This window comes from Cucurbita maxima, unplaced genomic scaffold (genome assembly GCF_002738345.1).
Source record: "Cucurbita maxima cultivar Rimu unplaced genomic scaffold, Cmax_1.0 Cma_Scf00036, whole genome shotgun sequence".
Taxonomy (NCBI): Eukaryota; Viridiplantae; Streptophyta; class Magnoliopsida; order Cucurbitales; family Cucurbitaceae; genus Cucurbita; species Cucurbita maxima.
This window is the reverse complement of record NW_019272052.1, coordinates 1,386,005-1,397,378: the sequence shown is the minus strand read 5'-3', so window position 1 is coordinate 1,397,378 and position 11,374 is coordinate 1,386,005. Positions and strand designations below refer to the sequence as shown.

Sequence of the window (11,374 nt, the reverse complement as noted above, 5' to 3'; positions counted from 1 at the left end):
TTTTTTTTTTTTTTTTTTTTTTTTTGTCCTATAATGATTTTTCCGTGACATTATTAAAAGTTTACTAAATAACTATTGACTTTTCCATATTTAAAAGAAAAAATAAATAAATTTTAAAAAAGAAAAAATCATAAAATCGACTTAGGGTTCGAAAGATCCTAAAACCCTAAAATCGATTTAGAATTCGAAAGATCTTAAAATTGATTTAGGGTTCGAGTGATTCTAAAATCAATTTAAGGTTCATGATCAATCAACGTCTATATTTAAATCAATATTAATAGCCCATTCAATTATAAAAAACAAAATTTTAATTTGATTAAAAAAAAAAGTCTTTTTCAAAAGAGAATTGGAAGTATATGGAGAGGTTGAGGTTTTTAAGTAAATATATACGGCAAGTGGAGAAGAAGATGACCGCCACCCACCCAACTCAACCCAACCTATCGCATGTACTTTGGCTATGGGGATCTGTTCCAAGAAACTTTCTTATTTTTTTTATTTGAAAAATAATTTCTAGAATAATAAGCATGTATGCGCGTAAATGGGCTCGTACCCTTAAAAGATCGAGTCCAGGAAGATATTGTGGAAAAAATATCTGTGAGATCCCACATCAGTTATTGAGTGGAATGAATTATTTTTTATAAGGGTGTAGAAAGCTCTCTCTTGTAAACGCGTTTTAAAATCATGAGGTTGATGACAATATGTAATGGGTCAAAACGGATAATATTTGTTAGTAGTGGGCTTAGACGGTTACAAATAGTATTAGAGCTAGACACGGGGTGGTGTGCCAGCAAGGACACTATGTCTCCAAGGGAGTGGATTGTGATCCTATATCAGTTAGAGAGGGGAACAAAACATTTCTTATAAGGGTATGAATGGTCATGCTCGTTAGAATTAACATGTCATACCAAATCAATCAGATTTCACGAACTTTAAAACGTTTCTACTTTGTCAATAACTTTTAACTTGTCTAACCATTTCTACTACCTGATTGATCGTCAATTCCAACTTGTAATTCATTTAACTGACTATCATCATGACATGACACCTCGACATTACAACCCGAACATTCTAAAAGAGCTTGGTACGTAGTGTGGGGCACTAAGGAAAAGATCAAAAGATGGAATATGGTTGAAAATAATGTGTTGGATATATAGGGAGTGGTCCAAAAGTGGTGCCACGCTAGTTGACTATGGAGGCGAGTGAGTATGTATAGCCCAAGCCAAGGCATATGGCTTCCCTCAACCACAACCCTCTCTATCCCATCATCTCACTCTCTTTTTTGCCATATTTATCTCTATTTATGTCTCGATCAAACTTGTTCTAACTTTTAACTCGAAGCATCGTTTTGTGACTCGAATTCTCGAGTCGACTTTAAAAATATGTTGTGTGTTATTTTAAAGTTAAAAGTCGAAAAAGTTAGGTCAGTGCGATTTGAAGTCTTTCTATTGTGTGTCTACATACCGTTATTATAATAGTCCAAGCTTACTATTGATAGATATTGTCCTTTTCGAGTTTTCACAACTGGGTTTCATTTCAAGTTTTTAAAACGTGTGCACTAGAAAGAGATTTGTTCCCCTCTCCAATCGATGTGAGATCTCACGATCTACCCCTGGAGCTCAATGTCTCGTTGGCACTCCTCCCCCCTCTCCAATTGATGTGAGATTTCATAGTTGTGTCATGACATGTCACACATTACCAATATATATATAGATATATATATTTTGTAAGATAATGTCTTTAAAAGTTTTAGTGTAGCATTTATGGTTTGAAAATATCATTCTTCGGGTTAACTTGTAAAACATGCATAGTCGATCAACTGGATAAACAAATAGAGTTGACCTAATTTGATGGAGTAGTGGATTAGGGTGGGGCTCGAGGCCCTTGGCAAAGCCTTGTCTCACCCATGTTTCTTGACTCGACATGGAATTAACCAAAATCTGTTATGATCTGTGATCTTGTGCAATACTATTTGTCACATGATGAAAATGCAAACAAAATCTTACCTGAAGTATTTACAGTACATTAGTATTTTTTTAAATATAAATTTTATATTTTTTTGTGCAAAAGTTATTGAATTTACTAAAAAAAAAAAAATATATCTCACACGTGCAAAGTATTAGTAATGGTGGTCCTCAGGCATTATAATACGAAGTTGATAAGCGCATTATTCAAAAAGTTTTTATCTTATATTTAGAAATTTTATTAAAGCTATGGAATCTTTTTTTCATATATTAGAGACAAATAATGTGTTAAAAAAAAAACTATATTATTGTTTTTGTACTTTATATTATATCTCGAACAAGCCTAAAATATCAAAAATTATATTGATTTTTATTTTGTCGGGTCAACTCAATTAATTTAAAAATATCAGTCTCACGATTTTAAAACGTGTCTGTTAGAGAGAGGTTTCCACACCTTTACAAGGAATACTTCGTTCCCTCCTCCAACTGATATGGATCTCACAGTCCACTTCCTTAGGGAGCCTAGGGTCCTCGCTGGCACACCACCCCGTATTTGGCTCTAATACCATTTGAAACAGCCCAAGCCACCACTAGCAGATGTTGTCATTTTTGAGTTTTTCCTCATAGACTTCTTTTAAGGTTTTAAAATGCATCTACTATGGAGAGGGTCTAGCCCTGCTCCGACTAGTGCCTCGCACCATCTAATGACTGATTTTAATACCATTTGTAATAACCTAAGCTCACCGCTAGCAGATATTGTCCGTTTATACTCGTTACGTATCACCATTAGCCTCACAACTTTAATTTACCTACGCTCTTATGAAGAATACTTCGTTTTCTTATCCAATTGACGTAAAATCTCACACTTAGAGACCAACATCAGGGTTGGATTACGTCAACTAGTAATTTTTAAATTTTTTTAGTCATCTTAACTAATTTTAAAAAACGTTTAAAGATGTAGAACGACGACGTTTCGATGATTTTCGTTGTAAAGAAGCGCAGTGAATGAAAGCAGAGAACAAGAAGCTCGAAAAGCCGATAGAGCATCAGAAGGTTTTTTACATTCGATCTTGCCCGCCGGCGATTCACCATCTCAGAGTTGGAGCTCAGAGATCAGAGAATGAAGTTAGCTCCAAAAGTAATATTTCTCGTCAGAGAGTCTGAGGGTTTCTCCTCAGCCATTTTCGGAGCTCTTCGCCCTAATCCGCCTTTTACGGTTACAACGCTGTTAGCTCAATTCCCCCTCGTTTTATTTTCCTCCATTGAATTCAAGTAACTTTCCGACTAACCGATCAAATTTTGTTTGATTTGATACAGGCATGAAGACTTTGAGTTCTCCCTGGAGGAGTATGCAATCAAAGACCACAAGGCCTCAGGGAGCATCGTTCACTATCTCGACGATAAAGGAATTTATCAGGTACTTGTTTAGGTTTCCAATGATGTTAGTAGTTGTTGAAAAATGGTTAAAGTTTTATGAAGAATGTCAGCGTTAAGCAAATTATGAACAAATTATCCAACTTCAAATTTCTTAATAGATAATTTCAGCTGGTTTAGCTATGGAGTTAAAACTTGTGTATTATGGAGTGATCGCTTAATGAGAACTCAAAGAAAGAAGGATTGATAAAAAGTATTAGGATTTTATTGTTTTTGGTAATCAAGAGTATAGGTACGAGATCGTACATCAGTTGGGGAGGATAATATAGCATTCTTTATAGCAGACGCATTATAAAAACTTCGAGGGAAAGTCTAAGAGGGAAAGCCAAAAAGGACAATATTTGCTAGTGCTAGTGGTGGGCTTGGACCGTTATAAAGTACTAATTTTCATATGGGAGCATAGCCATGGAAGCATGTGTACTGCTGATGTGCTCCAAAGAAATGCCCCTTGGCTTGTCTCTTCGCCAAATTGGTGTGTGCCGTGTCAGAGGGATGCAGAGACCTTGCTGCATCTGTTCATCTCCTGCCCATTTGTAAATTCGTTTTGGAAGATTATCATAATGGCCTTCAATTGGGAGATATAATCACTTTGCTAGAGGCGGTTTTTATTGGCCACCCTTTTAGTAAAGAGAAGGAAGCCATTTGGTTAAATTTCATGAGAGCCTTTCTTTGGTCAGTTTAGTTGGAAAGAAATCAGCGCAATTTTCAAGGACAAAGCCACTGATTTTGATGGTTTTTTAACATATGACCTATATTACTCTCCTTAGTTGTTAATTCACCCAAGAAATCAACGCATTTTCAAGGAAAAAGCTATTGTTTTGATAGTTTTTATGAACATATGACCTTTATTGCTCTCTCTTAGTGTGAATTCTCCCCTTTCTTTCGTAACTTTAGTCTCACTTCTCTAATTGCCCATGGATTTTGTTTTGGCACATTTGATGCATTCTTGTGTAAAGAAAAAGTTTACATTAAACGCTAAGTTAGGTCTCTCTTAAGGGGTAGAAGAATTTCTTTCTCTTATTACCATTTGGAATGTGGTATGGTAAAGCTGATGAGTTGTGAGTAGGTTGGTTTATGTGAGATCTCACATCGGTTGGAGAGGGGAACGAAGCATTTCTTTTAAGGGTGTGAAAATCTCTCCCTAACAAACACGTTTTAAAACCTTGAGAGGAAGTCCAGAAGGTGGTAAAGTCCAAAGAAGACAATATATACTAGCAGTGGGCTTGAGCTGTTACAGTTTAGGTTTTAATCAATTGATTCTTGGTCGGAAATTGAACAGAACAGTACCGTACCATTCAGTTTTGCAACTTAGGATTATCGTTAGATATGTGTCGCAAATGTGTGAAATGGTGTCAGTTTTTTAACGCTATTTTTTATATACTTTTTTCTTGAGCATATATCTACCAAGTTGCAGAAGACTTTGTATCAAAGATTTTCCATGAATCAGATTGATATGGTCTCAAAGTTTCAAAAGTATAGAATGTGATCTTCTGTGGAACAACATTTTACTTGCTTCTGTCGACTGATCTGAGTTCATGCACGTCCCATATTGTTTTTTGCTTAAATTTTCAGGTTTCAGTATTAATCTTACAAAGCTACGAACCTCCAGTCTTGGCATGTGCTGTAGATGTAGTTCTTTCACACATAGCAGGACAACGTTTACCCTCTTCTTCAAAATCAAAACCCACTCTTGTAGTCCCATCTATTATTACATCCTCGAAACTCAAGTGGGAGAGCAAAACTAACACTACAAGTGATCGGACCGTTCTTCTGTACGGTACCGAGGTAGGTCCAGAGACAGATATTTCTCGAACGATGGGTGCCAAAGTCCAGAAACTGCCATCGACTTCACAGATCTATTGCGAACAACTGGCCTGTTTGTTTCACTTGATTCGCATCTTGAACATTCCTGCTTTTTTTGTTGTTGGACAAACAAGTCGCAGTCTTTCCAATCAAGCTGCAGGAGAAGAGATTCAGGTACTTATCCCATCGCTAGTAGTGTTCTGTTCAAAATTTGTGCTAGTGGTGGGTTTGGGCTGTTACAAATGGTATCAAAAGCCAGACACCGGTGATATGCCAGCAAAGAGGCTGAGCCCCAAAGGGGGTGGACACGAGACGGTATGCCAGCAAAGTCGCTAGGCCTCGAAGGGAGGTGGATTGTGAGATCCCACATCGGCTGGGGAAGAAAACAAAACATTCTTTATAAGGGTGTGAAAATTTTTCCCTAACAAACGTGTTTTAAAAACCTTGAGGGGGAAACTCGAAAGAAAAAATCTAAAGAGGACAATATGTTCTAGGGGTGGGGTGGGCCGTTACACTCTTTCTGTTCAAGTGCCTTGGGATTGTTGGTTAAGTTGTATGTATAGTTGTTTTTTTTACCAATTGTTTGTGGGTTTGTTGTTGTCCAGATACTGAGCGAAATGGGTGAGCTATTAGCGAACTCCTTGTCCCTCGGCTTTTCAAGAGAGGGAATTGTTTGGAATCCAAAAGAGAAGTCAAAAGATGTAAGGGAGCCATGGCATGCATTATATGGCTGATGGTCTGCTCTTTTGCTAGCATTGGAAACCTCAGTTGGTTCATCTGGTACAGTCATTAAATGTTTAATTTAAATCTAGTTAAGAATCTTGATTATGAATTTCTTGTTGTTATTTCATTTACTTTGAAAAATATTTTAATACGGATATTACCCCTTCTCTAACCTTGCTCTAAATTTTAAAAATATATTTGTCTTCTCAAAAGTTACAATATTAATAACATTTTAAAATTAGAAATTAGGATTTAAAATAGTGTACTAGATAAAAATTACCATTATATAAATTTATTAGAATGTTATTACTCATACTCCCATCGAGATAAATCTGACGTTTTTTAAAAAGTGAACATTTTTTTAGTGACAGGGTTCGGAGAAAGAATAGGCAAATCTGACCCTCCTCTTGTTCTCGCCGGTATATTTTAAAAAGTGAACATTTTTCTTAGACCATTCTCTTGTTCCTGCCTACGTATATAGGATATTTTAAAAAGTGGACATTTTTTAGTGGCAGGGTTCGGAGAAAGAATAGGAAAATCTGACCCTCCTCTTGTTCCCGCCTACGGGTATATTTTAAAAAATGAACATTTTTCTTAGACCATTCTCTTGTTCTTGCCTACGTATATAGGATATTTTAAAAAGTGAACATTTTTTTTAGTGGCAGGGTTCGGGGAAAGAATAGAAAATGTGATTTCACTATATTTCTGACAGGGTTTGGGTAGGGCAGAGTTCGGGAAAACAATAGGAAAGGTGACTGACCAGGAACGGACCATATTACAATAATATATTTTTTAGTGGGATGATAGCTCTGAAAATACAGATTATCCATCTTGTCTTTAATTGAGGAGAAATACGAGGGGGCTAATTCAAATGCTCCCGTTAAAATGAGAACAGCCTCGCATCTATATAAAATTCTTATAAATTTCTATGTTAATTTTGAATTATTATTATTATATATATATATTTTTTTGTAAAATAGGAAAGTTAATGAAAATAGTGGTATTTTGAAAACATTGGGCAAAATTCTAGCCTATATATAAAAGAAAATCAAAGCTGGTATATACATCAATTATAATTTAATAGAGTGATTTTCAAACTTTAAAACAAAAAATAACCTATTTATAAGTTTTTATACAAAAATAAATAAATAAATAAACAATCCTCAGTAGAACTATTTGCATTTAAACATTTTGAAATATATATTCATTTTCCCGCACAAAAATGTCACTCCCTTACTTTCTTCCATCTTCTTCCTCTGCTCTCTTCTCCGCCGGTCCAATTCCGATCAAAACTCCGTTCACTGCTCTGAATCTCATGAACTCTCACTGCTAAACTCCGAAACCTCCCCAACCCATTGTTCTCTGTAATTTCATTTACCTCCAATGGCTTCCAAGGACCCTGAGGAGGCCGCCAACACGACCACTGAGGAAGGAAGTTTGGCCTTCAAGAAGAAGCGGGCCCGACGCGTGAGCTTTGCCGACGTCGAGATCACTTCGGTGCATATCTTTAAGCGTGACGAGGACTACGAGACGCCTCTTGAGCTCCAAGCCACTCCCGAGGCTGCTCCTCCGGACAACGAGGTCCTAGGGTTCTTCAGGAACTTGGTTGATAGCGATGATTCCCTTGAATCTTCGCCTAATTTGGATGATGATATTCTTGGGCAGAGGAAATCGTTTCTGAGACCACTAGGATCGCCGTCGCCGGGGAGTATTTCTGCCGGCTCTGCAACTTCCAATGATGGCATGTTTCTCTGTTTCTCTCTCTTCGTTTTTTCTAGCAATTGTTTTTGTTGGGTTTTACGATTTAAGAGTTTTCGATGAATGTGGTTTTGAAAATATCATTTCTACCACAGTAGATTGTTTTTTTGAAACAACAAGTTATGAACGAGTCAGGACTTCTTTGTAACAAGTTATCCACTTCACTATTGCAGAAGACAATTTTTTTGGACCTGTAGCAGCGAATTTCATTAGACCCAGGCGGTTGTCTGATTCTGCTGCCTCCGATGATAATCATGACGTTACAATGGATTCAACAGCATTTTCAATGCATTTTCGTAGCCTTGCTGAATCAGACTCGAGGAGGGAGCTCAAAACTCCTACGGCTATTCGGTCTGCATTTGAAGAGAGAACACCGACCCGGAACACCATGCCTACTAACTCTGATAGTTTTATGACACTAACGATGGCTGACAAGCTGATTTTGCCATCTTCGCAATCTGCTGATTTGGTAAGAAGTGAAGATTCTAATGCAATGAGCATCGTGGGAGAGAACTCTAATAAATACGATTATGGGAGATTATCTCCCTCTTTCAATGCACTTTTGACTGAAGGAAGCAGGGAACTCTATGCTGTTTCGGTGGATGAAAAATTGTCCAAACAGATTGAGACTCGTGAAGTTGATCAGATTGGACAACGCAATTATGATATGGAAATTTGTGAGAGAACCGAAATGGAAGCTGTTAGTAAGGTATTTTTCTTTGATGTTTGTTGCTTAGCCGGCTTACCTTACTATTATCTAAGGATTGGTATCACAATTTAAACTTTATCTTTTTGCTTAGCAATTGAGGTTGAATATGTTATTCTGTCAGTTGTTGCAGCTCAGAGACTGCTCTTATATGGCTGGCACAATACTCACAACTACCTCTTGTGTCACATTATGTTGGTGATGCGATTTTATGCATCCATCACACGACTCACATTGTAATTGATAATTTTCCTTGTGATTTGTGTTAGGAATAACGACTCTCCACAATGGTATGATATTGTGCACTTTGAGCATAAGCTCTCATGGCTTTGCTTTGGGCTTCTCCAAAAGGCCTCGTACCAATGGAGTTGTATTCCTTACTTATAAACCCATGATCATTCCCTAAATTAGCCAATGTGGGACTCTCTTCCAACAATCCTCAACATTTTGTTGGTGTTGCACAAGTATGGTTGAAGATATTTGTTCTTTTGTTTTCACAGGGAAGCAACCAATATGCCAAACAGGGAGTTGAGGAAAGATTTTCAGATGGGTGGGCTAAGGAAGATTTTCTGATTGATAAGAGGCCTGAGACACCGAGAAGTGTTGACTATAAGCTGAAAAATATATTTCCGCAAAAAAGATCATTTTCTGCTGAACAGAAAACATCTTTGGCTACTTTTAATTCACCTTCATTTTCTGCTCTTGTGACTCCTAACTCGAAGCTGTCAAATTATAGATTGAGTACAGGAAGCATGAAGTTTGGTAAGGGTCTGTCGTCCAAGCAGAGAAGTATTTCTAAGTTCAGCCTTCCTGAACCTTCTCCATGTGTGTTGAGTATTAAGGAAGGAATTGGCAGATTAAAATCCAGACTATCAAGTTATTCTTCTATTGTTAACTTGAGTGGTCAACCTGAACGTTGCAAGGATCTTGAAAGCAAATACATAGACATTCCTGTTGTGCGTTTAGAAGAAGAACTTTCTAGATTGAATGGAAACAACGGTGAATTTGAAAGTTCATTTAGCACTAGTGGCAGTGGAGTCAAAACTTTAAAAGACTTCCCTAGGCTGAGCCAAAGTGAAGAACCGAAAGGTTTCACTGATGCTGGAGAAACACCAGGCTATATGGCTATGGAAAACTTTTCCAATATGCAACCTAGTGAACCGGACATAGAATTAAAGTCACCCGCTCAAGCTACCTGGACTGAGAAAAAAGATCTTATGCCACACATTTTGATTTCTGAAGATCATTTGTCGAGGTCATCTACTAGTATTAAAATTGATGATGTGACGGACATTAGACCCGATGACAGAGAACAAAATAACTCAACCAGTAAACATGATACACTTGTTTCATCTCCTTTGCGAAGTCCAGATGTAAGGTTATTAGGAAACAGTGAATGTCCGTCTGGTAGCTTTGGTGAACTGAAGCAGTGTGACCAACAGGTCAAGCATGTTAGTGCTTGTTTGACGCAAGGTCAAGCTGCAGCTGCAGATACAAGCAATACCAGTCCTTTGACTAAGATTGCTGACAATTCTAGTTCATTGCAATCCAAAAGTGGAGCTGTGTCAGCTTCACCGTTCCTGAAAGGTCAATCTTGGGTAGATGAGGATGATAATGGAGTTAACCTTTCAAATTTGCAGAATAATTTTGTAACATCTAAGAATTTGCAACTGTCTTCAGGAGATGGGAACATCCTGAATTCTCGGTTGGAAAGTCCTGCCAAGAGCTCGAAGGTTGGTGCATTTTCACCGCAGTTTCAAAAGCCTTGGACAAGTGAACGATCCATTATGCAGGTTATATTCTCTTTCCTTTTCCTTGTTAATAATTTATACAAGAAATTAATTATGTAAACAATGACTGTTCTGGCCTCAAGTTGAGAAAAACTCCCATTTGAAAGTTATCTTATCTGCTATCAACTTTCTACTGAAATTTAATGCTCACAGAAATCTTTCTTAATCAAGTTTTAGTAGATGCAAATAATTTATTGCCTTTAATTATACTATTGGTTGTTCTCTCAATGTTTTAAGTGTTTATATTGAGTTTGCTCGTTTTTTTTTTTTTTTTTTTAATCTTAGAGTCCCATCAATGGAATGGCAAACTACAGTCCCCGAAGGATAATTTCAACCCAAACATCATCTGGGAAGAAAGAGCCCAAGGTTTCCATCTCTTGTATGTCGACTGCGAGTCCTTTCAAGAATGAACGAACTCAGAGTTCTGCAAGGGAAAAGCCATTTCAAAGTCCCGTCAGGAATGACCCTTTTAATGAAACAAAAGACGATGGGACCTTCATGAGGAAAGTTAGGGCTTCTCCAACATCCAGTTTGAGTGGACATATTAATCATGATAATGATCAAGCAAGCCACATATTGGTGAGTTCTTCAAGGAAGACCAATCACCGCCTTTCAGGGAGCAAGAGAAGAAACATTGATTCGATTCCTCTTGACGGAGATCAGGGTGACAATGACGTAATAGTAAGGACTCGGCAAAGCCTAAAACTTAATCATAGTGGAAGTTGTGATGTGGGCTCTCCGTTAGAAGAGTCCAACCAAATAAGCAATGGAAGCAAGAGGACTGAGGGCAATACACTTATGCATTGGACAGATGTAAGTTGACCGTCTTTTTGGTTGATAAGATTACTTGTCTGCTAGCCATATCTGATGACAGGAGTCGTAGAGATTTCTTGTGTTGATTTCATGAATTGTTTACCTTGCATTATCATGTTGCAGATGACAATAAAGTTTTTAGCAGAGACAAATGATTTGCTACCCCCATCGATCAACAAGTTGAACTCAAAAGCAGTATATTTCCCCTAATTTCTTCCTTCTCTTTTTTGTTTTTTTCTCTCTTCATTTACATGTGAAATTATATATAATAATGTTGTGATCTTCATTTCCCTAACTGATACTGCTTTCTTCTTCTTCTTTCTTTCTTTTTTTTTTTTTTTTTTTTTTTTTTTTTTTTTTTTTTTTTTTTTTTTTTTTTTTTTTTT

General features: G+C 37.1%; 2 protein-coding genes across 5 annotated transcripts in view; both read left to right on the top strand.

The window, feature by feature from the left end:
* The first annotated feature begins 2,937 nt into the window (after positions 1–2,937).
* Positions 2,938–6,088, top strand: LOC111468298. The gene is made up of 4 exons (XM_023113470.1): positions 2,938–3,188; positions 3,279–3,378; positions 4,968–5,372; positions 5,804–6,088. The coding sequence occupies exons 1-4, from the start codon at positions 3,082–3,084 to the stop codon at positions 5,930–5,932; spliced, it is 741 nt and encodes a 246-aa protein (XP_022969238.1). The 5' UTR covers positions 2,938–3,081; the 3' UTR covers positions 5,933–6,088.
* A 1,039-nt stretch (positions 6,089–7,127) lies between these two features.
* LOC111468098 overlaps positions 7,128–11,374 on the top strand; it is a 10,648-nt gene continuing 6,401 nt past the window's right edge. For all 4 annotated transcript variants that reach the window (XR_002714709.1, XR_002714708.1, XR_002714710.1 and 1 more), the window contains exons 1-5: positions 7,128–7,662; positions 7,853–8,388; positions 8,886–10,178; positions 10,461–10,988; positions 11,112–11,183. Coding sequence is in view for 1 of the 4 variants with exons in the window: in XM_023113159.1 (XP_022968927.1) it covers positions 7,305–7,662; positions 7,853–8,388; positions 8,886–10,178; positions 10,461–10,988; positions 11,112–11,183 (2,787 nt within the window). In the remaining 3 variants the exon portion in view is untranslated. The remainder of the gene's footprint in view (positions 7,663–7,852; positions 8,389–8,885; positions 10,179–10,460; positions 10,989–11,111; positions 11,184–11,374) is intronic.